General features: G+C 40.2%; 1 protein-coding gene across 3 annotated transcripts in view; it reads left to right on the top strand.

Annotated features, from left to right (window-relative positions):
* The first annotated feature begins 2,380 nt into the window (after window positions 1-2,380).
* CNOT1 (CCR4-NOT transcription complex subunit 1) overlaps window positions 2,381-13,218 on the top strand; it is a 45,478-nt gene continuing 34,640 nt past the window's right edge. For all 3 annotated transcript variants that reach the window (XM_010225772.2, XM_010225770.2, XM_088536469.1), the window contains exons 1-9: window positions 2,381-2,705; window positions 6,654-6,761; window positions 7,405-7,503; window positions 8,022-8,090; window positions 8,221-8,275; window positions 8,560-8,763; window positions 10,037-10,205; window positions 12,104-12,230; window positions 12,538-12,648. In XM_010225772.2, the coding sequence (XP_010224074.2) occupies window positions 2,604-2,705; window positions 6,654-6,761; window positions 7,405-7,503; window positions 8,022-8,090; window positions 8,221-8,275; window positions 8,560-8,763; window positions 10,037-10,205; window positions 12,104-12,230; window positions 12,538-12,648 (1,044 nt within the window). In that variant the 5' untranslated portion in view covers window positions 2,381-2,603. The remainder of the gene's footprint in view (window positions 2,706-6,653; window positions 6,762-7,404; window positions 7,504-8,021; window positions 8,091-8,220; window positions 8,276-8,559; window positions 8,764-10,036; window positions 10,206-12,103; window positions 12,231-12,537; window positions 12,649-13,218) is intronic.

The raw sequence follows: 13,218 nt of genomic DNA, 5'->3' as shown, positions 1-13,218 counted from the left end.
TCTGGGAGGTGGAGTCGCTGTGATTGCCTCACTGTTTATTTCAGTCTGAGGAAGAACTGCTGGAGAAATGTGAGGGTTTTTCTTTCCCTTCCCAGCGGCCAGAAGGGCAAACGCTGAAACTTGAGTTACTTCCTTAAAAGTGGCCGACTCCAACTTTTGGTTTGGTCCTGTTCCTGAACCTTGTGCCAGGCTGCCTGCTGAAGCCTAGTGCTCTAATAGAGCCCAAATTGCCATCCCCCTGCCAGCTGCTTAAAGCACTTTGTGGCTTTTGCAGGTGTAAGTACCAGGGAATGGCTGCCTTGTTGATGTTTAACAGACATTTTTCAAAACCTTTATGCTGGTACAGTAGGAACTACTGAAAACCCGTGCTGGCTGTCCCCACAGATGCTTTCTGAGTGACTCCAAAAGGGGGAATCTAGCACTTAAAAAGCAATTGGATATGAGGTACTGAGAATTTGTGATAACTCCTGTGGCTACCCTCCTTAAATTGCAGTTTTATGGTTCAAGGGGTTTAAAACCTTTAAATATTTGTAATGAATTGTGGTCTGTCAGGTGTACAAAAAGGGATAATTGCATGAGTTTTTGGTAATCCTGCTTGCTGCAGGAATTGAAAGCGTGTTCAGAAAATCTTTTATAAAGCAGCTGCCTTGTCTTGGAAGCCTGAAAGAATTAAAGAATTCTTTCAATATTGTAAATATCTTGAGTTTCTTTTTCACCAGATAAAGGTGGGGTGTCTCCGGTTGGTTGGTTTGGTTTGGTTTTCCCCAAAGTGGAATCATGCGGAGTGGAATGTATTTGAGAGAATACACAAATAGCTGATGCACATTTTAATGTTATCTTTAACCAAAAAAGATGAGCAGTCTGTGAACGTTATTTTGCACCTCTGATGTTGCTTGTGCCTGGGAAAAGTAAATCAGGAGAACTTAAGTTTTACACCAAAATATTGTTGATAAACTTGCTAACCCTTCCAAGAAACATCTTTCTGCCTCTACCACTGAAAAGTTAATCACACGTGTAGTTTTTTTTTTGGTCTGTGGTAGGAGGAAATGGTTAAAAATACAGGTAAATAAGTTGTGATTCTAAGTGTAAGGGAGTAAATACCATCTTTAGGAAGGGGAAAAGTTGTGTTTCTGATGAATAGCACAACCTTTTCAACTGATATTGGTACTATGGCCTGTTCTAATCCTTGTGGAAAGATGGAGCCAACACATGGAGCCAAAGCTGCTACAGGGGGTTGTTTCTAAATTGTATTGCCACAAGCATTTTGACTGTCAGATGAACACATCATAGGTGTAATCCACCTCGGCGATGAGGCAGAGACTTTAGACATGCATGCTGCTATCCTTAGTCGTATTGCCAAGGTGGTAAAGAGGCAAATTTTAATTTCAAAAAAATCATCTTCAGTGTTTTGGCAAGGGGAAGTGACCTTTGTGTTTTGATCCTGTAGTGCTTGAATGTAATGAACCTTCAGCCCCATAGTCTGACGGATAGTTCCTGTTGAACCTGCTGCTCTGAGCATTGGTTATGCAGCTGTTGCTTGGGAAGTAACTTTACCACATTGGTAGTCTGTAACTTAAAAACTAGTTGTCATTTTACGTGCTAAGTTTATGTTGTTGTAAAAATGTAAGCTAGCAAGCTATGCTGTTCCAGCATGCTGGAAAACTGCTTTTGGTATAAGCCAAATGTTAGGGTTATCTTAAAGCAGTTCTTTGTGTTACTCATTCCCAATTGCTTGTTTTGATGTGTGTAGAGAGGAATGCTGTGCTACCTTGACTGGTCATAGTGAGGCAAACCATTTCAGCAATGTTTAAATAGGATATTTTTTTTGTATAAACTTGGTGATTGATGCTTTCAGAGATTCTCATCTCTGTGTTTTTCTAACACCTAATTTATTATGTGTGTCATTTTCTTCTTTCTCATGCTAGAGAAGGAGTTGTTATTCTTTTGACTGAGCTGTTTGCTAGCTTCTCCAGGCTGGCCAAATGCAGAAATGAATAATGTGGTTGGGTAATGAGAAAACAGCTAAGCTTGTGTTGTGAAATATTGATTGTGCCTCCTTTCCCTAGTGGCTATAGCTTAACTTATGCGAGTGATTTGACGTAACTATCAAAAATGTCCTTATTGCCAGCTTTTGTCTTTATTCTTCGCCTGTAATTTATCTTGTAAACGAAAAAAGGAAAAACTCCGAGGCACAATATCAATTTATTTAGGGTTTAACTTTCTACCTTGTAAGTGCTGTAGTGAAAATAGAAAACACAGAGAAACCATTAACTGTTTCAGCATCATGTAAGAATTAAATAACATTGTTTTAGAAAGCTTATTTTAAATTTAAAATAATCCGTGGCAAAATAACAGCCTTTCAGCAAAGCCTGTCATATAGCTGTAAAGTTGGTACAGAAGTTAAATCAAATGCAATATTGTCTTTCAGGTGCCATGTTTCAGAACGGAGTACGACAACTGAGAAAGAAGAGCTGAAGCAAGTAGCACAGCAACAGATACAGGCTAATTGGGGGAAAAAAAATTAACCTGTCTCTGAGGTGACTAAAGGGGAATAATGGTGATTTTGCGCCGGGCTCGGCCGCCTGCTTCCGCCCCAACCAGCAATGAATCTTGACTCGCTCTCGCTGGCCTTGTCTCAAATCAGCTACCTGGTGGACAATTTAACCAAGAAAAACTACCGAGCCAGCCAGCAGGAAATACAACATGTAAGTAAACTACTAATGCTACAAAGGAAACCTTGGGAAGAAAAATTGGAATATCGAGTGGAGTTTGTCTCTGCGGTTCAACTGTGCTCTGCAGCATTTTCACTGCTACGTGCTGTCCTCAGGCTCCGGAATTGCAGCTCGGTTGGTTTCATCGGTCTGACCGTGGAATAAGGCAGCTCCTCGGAGCTGAGGCCATTTCTGACTTTGCAGCTCCATATTAGAATTAAGTGCTGTTTTTGGATTGTGATGTGCAAAACCTTCGTACACTCCTTCAGGCTAAATCTTTAAAATTCAGTGAAGTTCTGTGAAAGCATCATGGGATGGGAGAGGGGTAAAACAGTGTATATTCATCACAAGTGTTGCATTGAAAACAAATACAAATAAGATAAGAAATAGCTCTATAAATTCTGATTGCATCTGAGTGCTTTCGCTTAATGTGTCATAGAAGTTTTTGGCACTGTATCTTTTAGTGAAGAGTGGTTATCTGAGCTGCTCAAGTGCAGTTCCTCTTTCCTGCTTATCAGGAGACAGGCAGAATAACAGTAGATCCAAACCAAAGCCATCTAACACTTGGACTCAGTTCTTGTTTGATCTTTTCTTTTAAAAACAGCCCTGACCAGAGGGATGGTCTAAAAAGAATCATCCACAGGGCTGTGTTTAGGGGAAAGTGAATGTTAAAGTGTCAGTTTTAGAAAATAGTTTTGTTCAGTCAGAAAGGTTGATTTCAGCAGTACTCAGTGCAACTACTTAAAATGATCTTGAAAGCTACGGAAACCAAATACACCCTTCATAACTTCTAAGTGTAGTAATTGGTGTTTTTGCAGTACTTTCAGGGAGAATATTGATGCCATTTAAGTCATGACTCTACATTTTTGTGAGTTTGGTACATGCAAAGCACTTGCCTGAAATAATGCTGTCCTTGAAAAATATATTAGTTTAGCAGCAAGGTATGAGTAGATTATTACTTGCAGTTTTTCCATGAAAAGCTAGGTAAGTGACAATAATTATTTCTTTGATTCAGGAGAAGTTGGCGTATAGATCTTTAAAATGGGCACAAATTGTTCCTTAGGCTTAACTAGGGACCTCTGAGTCTTACTATGTTGAGAGACTGCACACTTGTCTGTGGAGATGGCTGGTTTGTCTATAATTACTTAAAAAATGGATCTTCTGGCTTTTCAAGACTAAATGCTGAAGATTTCCACATTCCCTTGACGTTTAAAAGTATCACTTTACTTGTGTGGTTGCTAGCACAAGGTTTTATTTGATAGTTCAACACCTTTGTGTTTTCACTCCCTTGTTTCACGGTCTTCTAAACATACAGAATAAGTAGGAGAAAACAGATCTGAAGCAGTCTTTTTCATGAAGGATTAGTGAAAATAGCTTCTGATCATAAAACTCTGGGCTTTCCTGCCAGTTGCATATTTGACCAAAATAACACATATTTTCACAAGTGTAACTGTGGCAATACTTAAGCAACTAACTTCTGTGTTAACATAGTTTTGGTCATCATTTGATGTAGGTGTTCCTTTAAGACCGTTTTAAAAACTTGAAAGTTTTATGCATTTGTAAGCTCAATTCTTAATTTCTCTGCAGAGTTTTTTATGGTCTCTTACCTCTCTTTCCTGAATTAGTGGTGAGGAAATCCTGGCTATGGAGGAGGGAAGGGCTTTGCAGATAGTTTCATCCAGGAAAGCAAAACTTTCTGGATGTTGAGGAGCAGAGTTATTTTTTTTAACCTAACTACATTTTTATAAACAGAAATCAGCTCACCTCTGTATGGTAAAATTCAAATTTACGTGGTTCAGAGTTCATACTTAATAGTGCAGCAAACACTTATGGTAAGTTTGAAAGAGAACCTAAGGGCTGTCAAAATGTACAAATTTGAGTCTTAGCAGGCTTTGTTATGCTTTTACTCAAACTTCATTCCTTTTATTTGATATGTAAAGATGTACTGGCAGTACTACTAACTATAAAATCAAACTAACCTCAATTTAACAGGTGCCAAAAGGCACATGCTTTCCTTGTAAGAACTGGGTGCTGGCAGTTTCCGAGCTCTTCAGATATTTTTGATAGACCTTTTCTTGTCCCAGAGCTGAGACTTAGAGCATGCCAGTAGTTTAGAATGATTAAGACAGCAGAAAAGTAGTTAAGAGAGCAAATGCATTCTGATAGTTTGGCTTCGCCAGACGCCCTTCTTGACGGGGTGCCTTTTTTCCTGAAAAACCTGGCAGGTTTCTGCTTTATGTAATATGCTGCTGCTTTGGATTGCTCTCCTGGGAGGAGAGCTCTGCTCTAACCTTCAGTGCTTGGCCGTAACTCAGCTGTGTCAGTCAGATGCTTCTTGTGGAACAGTTACTCTTCACAAGCCATCGCTTTGTGATCAGATAGGCTGTCTGATAGATGGGGAGAGTTGCCAATAGAAAGATTTTTTTATTCCCCAATTCTTCCTGCAGGAAAGCTAATAACTTTCTCTTTCCTGGAAAAACTTCTCCGTGAGCATAGCTAGAACTGAAAGGTGCTGCACTGCACTTCTAGCCATTGCTTTTCTCCCATATGTTAAACTTTCAAACGATTCACCTTCTGAAGCTACTTCTAAACAAAGTAACTATCCAGTTCTGATGTGGAGGAGTTGTGCGGATGACGTTAATGCAGGGTTTTCTTCCGTGTCCCCCTGCTCCTGTGACTTCATCTTCAGTAGTGGCATCAAGAAGCTCACTGAACAGTAGGAGGCAACCTGCTTCACACCTCTCCTGCCATGTCTAAAGCTAAGTGTTTAACTGGGATTATCTGAAGGACTTGCCAGTTTTCTGAAGCCTGAACCAGCTTAGTAAACCTTGTCAATTCTGTTTTGCTGCTTTTAGTACAAATGTGCTGGTCATGGGAGATGCTAGCCTCATGCAGCACTGTCAACGTACCCGGAGTAGGTTATTTACTGCGGGCTGACAGCATGAGAAGGGATGCTGTAGCCTCTGGTTAAGATGCAGAGCTTTCCCTACGATATTAGTGATAGAATAAAGCAATGAACTTGACAGAGAAAACTGGAGCATAGATTGGTACGTGCTGGTATGTGCTTGCTTGTTGTGTCAGTTCTTCAGTTAGAAGGGGGGAAGCAACAGCAAAGATGCAGCTAACAGGTGAAGGTTGGGTTTCGCGATAGCTGCTAACTGCTTGAACAGATAGTGTAGTTCCTGATGATAAAGTGATTTCAAGCTTCTGCAATTGTGGAATTTAAGTAACAGCAATCAAAGAGATGAAGTTGGGAGGGAGTGGGGAGAGTAATTGAGCCAAAAAAAAAAAAAAAAACCCAAGGCCACAAAACCACCGTGAAGGTACTGAGCTGCTCTGTAGGCATGAGTTAAATTTTAAGGCAAATATAGGGGGCATTAGTACAGTGGTGTTAAGCTTTAGTAATGAGTGAGATAGCTGCTGAAAACTGTCAGTAGAAACTTGCTTCCAGCTCAGTGAAGGTGTTGTACAGGGGCCAGACTTTCTGCACAGGTGTAGCATGGGGACACCAATCTTCCCAAGACTTGCAGGCTTGGACACGGGAGCGCCAAAAGAATGGGCGAGAGTGAGGTCATGGTACCATATGGATTCTGGCCTATTTCAGTGGAGGACAAGATAGAAATGCTCCAGGTGACTCGAAAAAACACTTTTCCTTAAGACTGCTCCCCGTAAAGTACATGGTTTCTATGTCGATTACTTTTTTGTAGACTCTTTTCTTAACTCTTTTTCAACACTTTGCATTTGCAGGTAAGGTTAATAACTTTTTTTTTTTAATACTTTACTGATTAAAAAAGAAACACTCTCAGACATCTTGTTGAGCACTAATGTATTTATCAGTGAAATTACTAAAATATCCACAGTACTGGTTGCAGATCGAGCTCTGTAATGACTTTTTGTTACCAAATTGTTTTTTTGGGATTTTTTTTTTTTTTTTTTTTTCAGATTGTGAATCGGCACGGTCCCGAGGCAGACAGGCATTTACTACGCTGTCTATTCTCGCACGTGGATTTCAGTGGCGATGGTAAAAGCAGTGGCAAAGATTTCCATCAGGTAACACTTCCACTGAGGTATCTGCTTGTTGCTTTTGGTTACTAGAAATCTGCAGTGGGGCAGGTTAGCGATGGTAGCTTCAAGCCACCTTCCATTATGGAATGTAGCCTTTGACTTACAAGCCCTTTTCCAGTCCTCCAGTCAATAAGACATAGAACTGTTGGTCTCTGACACTTAAAACACCTTGATCTGGAGAAACAGCTCAAGTGCAGTGCTGTTCAGCATATGCTGTACTCTGGAAGGTTTTCTTTGTTTTTTGGGCTTTATCCAGATCCACTCACTGTCACTTCTGGTGTTGGGTATGTCTGTCCATCCTCAGGAGTGTTTTTCCATCCTTAACCAATTTTCCCACAGGCTTTTTTAGCTCCTAATAGGCCCAAATATTTTTGGATTGCCTTAGAGCAATGGGTGTAGGTGCATGTATTGTGTGGAACATAGCGTACTGCAAGTCCAGTTTGCTTTGCCTTTTGATGGAAAGTGTTAGGTCACTTTCTCAATCAGAAAATACCAGTCAGAATTTGACCACTAAAAAGACAAATACCTTATCAGCTTTATTTAGTGCTGCTGCATGTGTGAAGAGTAGAGGTTTTATTTTGTCGTACTGTGACAAAACAGTGTGTTAAAGTTTGCTTATTCTTTTCAGACCCAATTTTTGATCCAGGAGTGTGCGTCGCTGATTACAAAACCAAACTTTATCTCGACGCTGTCCTACGCCATTGACAATCCGTTGCACTATCAGAAGGTTTGTTTGCTTCCTGAAAGGGGTCTCATCTCAGAAACTGTAATGACTTGGTCTCAGAAAACAAACACTTTTCAGTTTCTTGGATTGGTTGTACTAAAATCTTCAAAAGTTAAGCTTGCCTGGAATTTTGTTTTGCTAGATTAAGCAAGGTGTTTAATCTCAGAATTGCTAAAATTTAATTTTAAATCTTCTTAGTATAAGCTTAGGGCTTGTCTCTGATGGCAGATCCAAGATAAACTGTTGGTGCTCTTGTGTTTCTTTTGGTATGAAAGCTCTAATGAGGGTTTAATACTAAAGCTAGCTGAAGTGGGATATTTGGGAAGAAACTTCTAATGTAGATATACTCCAAAATAGCTCTAGAGACACTTATTTACTGATCTAATATAGGCTTCATGTTGAGGTACAGCAAATAGTTACTGAAATTCCAGTCTTGCAGATAGACTCTAGATTACCTGGTGCATTGCAAATGAGTCTGACCACATAAGCAACTTATTTTAACTCTTCTTTAACTGTTTCAGAGTCTAAAGCCTTCACCCCATTTATTTGCCCAATTGAGTAAAGTCATCAAATTAAGTAAAGTTCAAGAGGTAGGTGAAAGTTTATTTCCAAAATATTGAAGTGCCTTTAAGACTGGCATTGTTCAAAAGGACAGTTTGCTCTTAACTGTGATGTCTTTTTTTTTTTTTTTTTTTTTTTTTTTTTTTTTACTGTCTGCAGGTGATTTTCGGTCTCGCTTTACTGAACTCTTTCAGCTCAGATCTACGAGGTTTTGGTAAGTGAAGTTTCTAAAATACTGCAGCGGGGGCACTTTTTATAGTGGGAGTTAACAAGATGGATGGGCAGAGATCTCTTCTGCGACTGACGTGCTAGATGGGTGAAATAGTTATTGCTACATGTTACCTTTGAGTTGCTTATTGACAGTTGAACTCCAAGGTATGAATTATGAGGCTTCTATTTAAGTCTGAACTGTTAAAGCTTGTGATAAGAGCAAGAAAATGAGACACAGCTCTTGAATTAAAGAAAGGTTTTGATTATGGCCTCTTCTGTGTTCAACAGCTGCCCAGTTCATCAAACAGAAACTCCCGGATCTTTTGCGCTCTTACATTGACGCGGACGTCAGTGGAAATCAAGAAGGTGGCTTCCAAGATATTGCAATAGAGGTCCTGCACCTTCTCCTCTCCCATCTCCTTTTTGGGCAGAAGGGAGCCTTTGGGGTAGGACAGGAACAGATCGACGCTTTCCTCAAAACATTACGTAGAGGTAAGTGGGGGATCAGTCAGGAAGCCTGACTAAATGCAAACTTTGAAGTGGGTTTTTGCAGCTTACTGTGCACTACGCTGAAGTGGAGGAGAGGCTGTTGGGGTAGAAACCTTGGCAAAATGTGTTCAAGCACCTCCCACAGCTCTAAACTGAATGAGGAAAAATACCACTTCTCGGGCATCTGGCTGTAATGTAATGTTTTTCTTTTGATGAGCAGTGACATGAGACTGCTGCAAGCCTTGGATTTTTTTAATAGCATACTTTTTGATTAATATTCATTAAGTGGGCAATATCCTAGTCTGTGGTTGCTCGTGTGGGATGGTGTTTGCGGCTTTGACTGTAACAACTTCATACCCCGTAGTTTAAAAAGCTGAGTGTTCTATCATCTAGGAAACATGCTAGATGAAAATCCTGCCTCCTTGAAATGGTAATCACAGGGCTGTGTGTATTGGATGCAAAACTAGGAGAAACACCTGTACAGCCTGGGAAGTGGCTTTGAATAACGCTGGCCCATTTTCTGAATGCTCTCCCTGTCTTTGTGTGACGGCGGGTGACATTTTCTATATCCTATGAACTGGTGATTGCTCCTTTCAAAGCACGTTACCCCTTCAGAGTATGGAGCATTTGGACTCAAGAAGTTGAGTGAATTTAATTGAGTCCACCCTACAGAGACCTAGAGGGATGCACCCTGCATACAGAATCAGAAAGCTGCTTATTTTTGATAGGTATATCCTCATTAGAGCAGTGTGGTCTAAAATTTATGTATTGCCTCCTCTAATTCCCAGAAGGTATGGAGACATCACACTTCATCTCGCAGATAATGCAGCCACCCATAGCGTGTCTCTACTCTGCTGCTTTCCACTCTGAGCAAAACTCTCAGCTGCTTTTCACATCACCTTAAACGTCCTGCCTTGAAGAGGGGTGCAGTCTCTTTCTCTCCACCCTCAAATCTGTTTTAAATTTTAACTTCAAGCTGTGGGCTTTGTAGCAGCTCCCCTTTCTAATTCTTCCTGGCCTGGAGGAGAGGCTTGCTCTGCTTGCTGTATCGTTTCCTGCTCTGTGCTTGCTTTGGATGACTGCTCTTGGTGACAATCTGTAGTTCTCAATGTGCCTCCACGGCAGCTGCAGTGAACCTCCTGCTTCACCATCTTGTTTCCTAGGAATATGTAACTGTCTGTGGAGAATCTGGGAGGTGGGGTGGAGTAACGCAGTGGTGGTACTTATTGATTGATTGGTTTAATTTGACACTGATGAGTTTTACTCTTCTCTCTAGATTTTCCCCAGGAGCGTTGCCCCGTGGTGCTTGCACCACTTCTATACCCTGAAAAACGGGACATTCTAATGGACAGGATCCTGCCTGATTCTGGAGGGATAGCAAAAACCATGATGGAGAGTTCTCTGGCAGACTTCATGCAAGAAGTTGGCTATGGCTTTTGTACGAGGTTGGTAGCAAAACTTTTGCTTGATATATTGCAAGGGAATCAAACATCTAAGATAGTGGTTGTTTCTTTCTCCTTTTCTTGAGAGGAAATGTAAAGACAAAGAACACTTTTACTAAAGTGATTGGCCTCTTAGTAAGTATTATGAAGCCATCAGTTTTGTTTCCTGCTTTGTATTTTATTTACTTCCCGTGTTATGTAGGTCATATCTGTTTAAATTGTAAGGCCTTGTCGTAGTAAGAAAAACTTTTATAAGAGTAAGTAAAGTTTTTATAAGAGTATGGCCTTCAGCATCCCTTCTTTATAAAAGAAAATGGCTAGATAAGCATGACTTCGAAATAAATCCTCCCAAGTCTCTGGGAGCACTTTCCTCTGATGAGAGAGTCTTGTTAGCTTAATGTCCACATGAAATAGAGTACACAAGAATTGAAAGCAGAACATCACCTCAGGAGTGCTGACCAAGAGCAGCTTTCTGTTAGTCCTGGGTGTTAATTTGAAGCTGTAGAATCTACTTGTGACTACTGTATTGCCAATAAGAGAGCAGCTCTTGCAAGTGGCTTTTGGTCTTTCCACCAGATTAGACAGGTATATTTAGGTAAAAAGCAGCTGTGTTCAACTTGCCCGTATTCTATTTCTGTATTTGTAGCCATTCTTCAACCAGGTCTTCAAACAGTCTTTCATATTCTTCTTGCACGCTGCCCCTTGTTTGAAATTCTAGTCGTGCACATCTGTTCATTTGACCTACTAGGGCCTAGCACAAGTATTGTGTTAAATTGGTCATGTATGTTTCATAGATATGTGAAATGGTGAATAGAAGTAGTTACCAGGAAAGTGGAAGGAGAAACCAGGTTCTAATTGGGATCTATGCCCATTGGAGAGCTAATTTGAATATATTAGAGGTTTATCTCCTGTTCTATATCTGCCGTCCTGGCACAAATCCAACTTTAGGTTAAAAGGCTTCTATTCACTTTGGAGAAGTGATTGGAACTTGGACTGTTTAAACTTCTCTTTTATAGAGTGAAATACAGAAGCACACGATATAGATAGCATGTTGGAGGTGTTCAACATGAATTCCCTAGTTAACACATGCCTATTAGACCAAAAATTATTTTGTCCTATGCAGACATGTGTAAATCATAACTTGCTGGCCTATTTATGTAACGTTCACGTAAAGTGAAATACATATTGCAAAAAAAGGCTTTCAGTTCTAACGTAAGTATTTGACCAGCTGCTCCCTGTTTGCTGTTCTAGATCCGTGAAGGTTTTTGGTAGTGACCTCTGATGAGAAATGCTCTGGTTTAGATCCATTTAAAAGGCCTGCTGTGGAACTGAACTTTTCTGTAATGCGTATAGTCAATTCAAAATGTGTGTTTCTACAGCCTGTGTTTGACTTTGAGTTAGCAGAAAACTTCTTTTTTTGCAGCTTGGTATCGCAGGTCAATAAACATCAGAGTGAATCCTACCCCATGTTATTACTTTGATTGACCTTTTGTAATAAAAGTACTTTAGATTACTTAGTAAAGCATCTATTGTGGTGATTTAAGTAGACCTAGCTTTGAATTGGGTATCCGACAGTATATGCTGTATTGAAAAGACTGTATGAAGTTTCTACTGAATTTCTTTGTGTTTATTCTAGGAGAATTTTGTTTTCCTGGATCATCTGTGTAATAAATGGGGGTTGGACTAGATGATCTCTAGAGGTCCCTTCCAACCCTAAGCATTCTATGATTCTAAAACCTATGAAGTTAGGTGTATTTTCATATTTTGCAGTGTGCAGTTATTTTCCCCTTGCCCTCTACCTCGTCCTAAATGTATTTATGGGTCATGGATTGGTTCAGCTGTTGTACATCATAGTAAAAGCTGCGTTTGCACTAAGGTGTGTCCTACGTGTTGTGTTGTAGTGTGGAGGAGTGTCGCAACATAATCATGCAGTTTGGTGTTCGGGAGGTCACAGCTGCCCAGGTCGCCAGGGTTTTGGGGATGATGGCTCGGACTCATTCGGGATTGACGGACGGAATTCCATTACAAGTGAGTGGCCTCCCGGAGTGGGGTTGTGTGCTTTGAAAAGCAGAACATGGGGAAGGGAAACTTCAGCCCTAAACTGAAATACTGCTACTGCTGATTATTGTTATTGAATATATATACTTACCTGTTAAGAATTCTGCAATAAGCATGTGTAAAACACTCTTGAAAGATATTTTCAGGAGTGTACAGCTAGTGTCTTCACCTGCTGGAACCTGTGCTTTCCCTCATGGTATAAAACGTTGTGTAGCTAAAAGCCTAAAGTGTCAAGATTGTTTTGAACTAGTATCTGACTAGTGTATTTAACTTGCAGTCTATTTCGGCTCCTGGCAGTGGGATTTGGAGTGATGGGAAAGATAAAAGTGATGGAGCGCAGGCCCATACCTGGAATGTGGAGGTCTTGATTGATGTTCTTAAAGAGCTGGTAAGTTTGGTGAGCGTTTTGCTCTTTAATGCAGATCTTGGAAGGAAGGTGGTATCTTTAGTGTGAATATAAGGCCTTGATAGGCTGCTAACAGCCTGCATGGATTTGAGTCTTATTAATGTAACTGCCCTGCTGTTCTTAAACAACATTCTCTTCCTCTTAAACAAGAATGTTTTGATGATTTGTGCAGGAAGTAAAAACTGCCTGTCAGCTGTCTTGCATGCAAACTGAGATTTCTTCCACACCGTGTGCTGCTTGGGTGTTCTATGTTTGAAGAACTTCTTTTTGCCCCTGGAAAAATGATGTGCAGCAGGCATCCAGCTTTCAAAAGTTTCTTTCTTGTTGCTATTCTTGATGAAAAGGAAATGTAATATTTCTGTTCCATTTCTAAAGATCTCAACACTTGCATATGATGACAAATTTCAGAAAAAAAATTACCACTTAATATCACTTAGTTATGCAATGAAGCATAAGTACTGCTTCCTTCTTTGTCCATTTTGTGTTAGATGATGTGATTATTTATTAAACCTTAGAACATACGGGTAGCTTGCTCTCCATGTACTAATATCT

Source organism: Tinamus guttatus, unplaced genomic scaffold (genome assembly GCF_059628265.1).
Source record: "Tinamus guttatus ecotype Peru unplaced genomic scaffold, ASM5962826v1 Tinamus_guttatus_pri_ptg000674l, whole genome shotgun sequence".
NCBI lineage: Eukaryota > Metazoa > Chordata > Aves > Tinamiformes > Tinamidae > Tinamus > Tinamus guttatus.
Note: the sequence above shows the minus strand (reverse complement) of the source record. Positions and strands in the feature narration are given on the sequence as shown.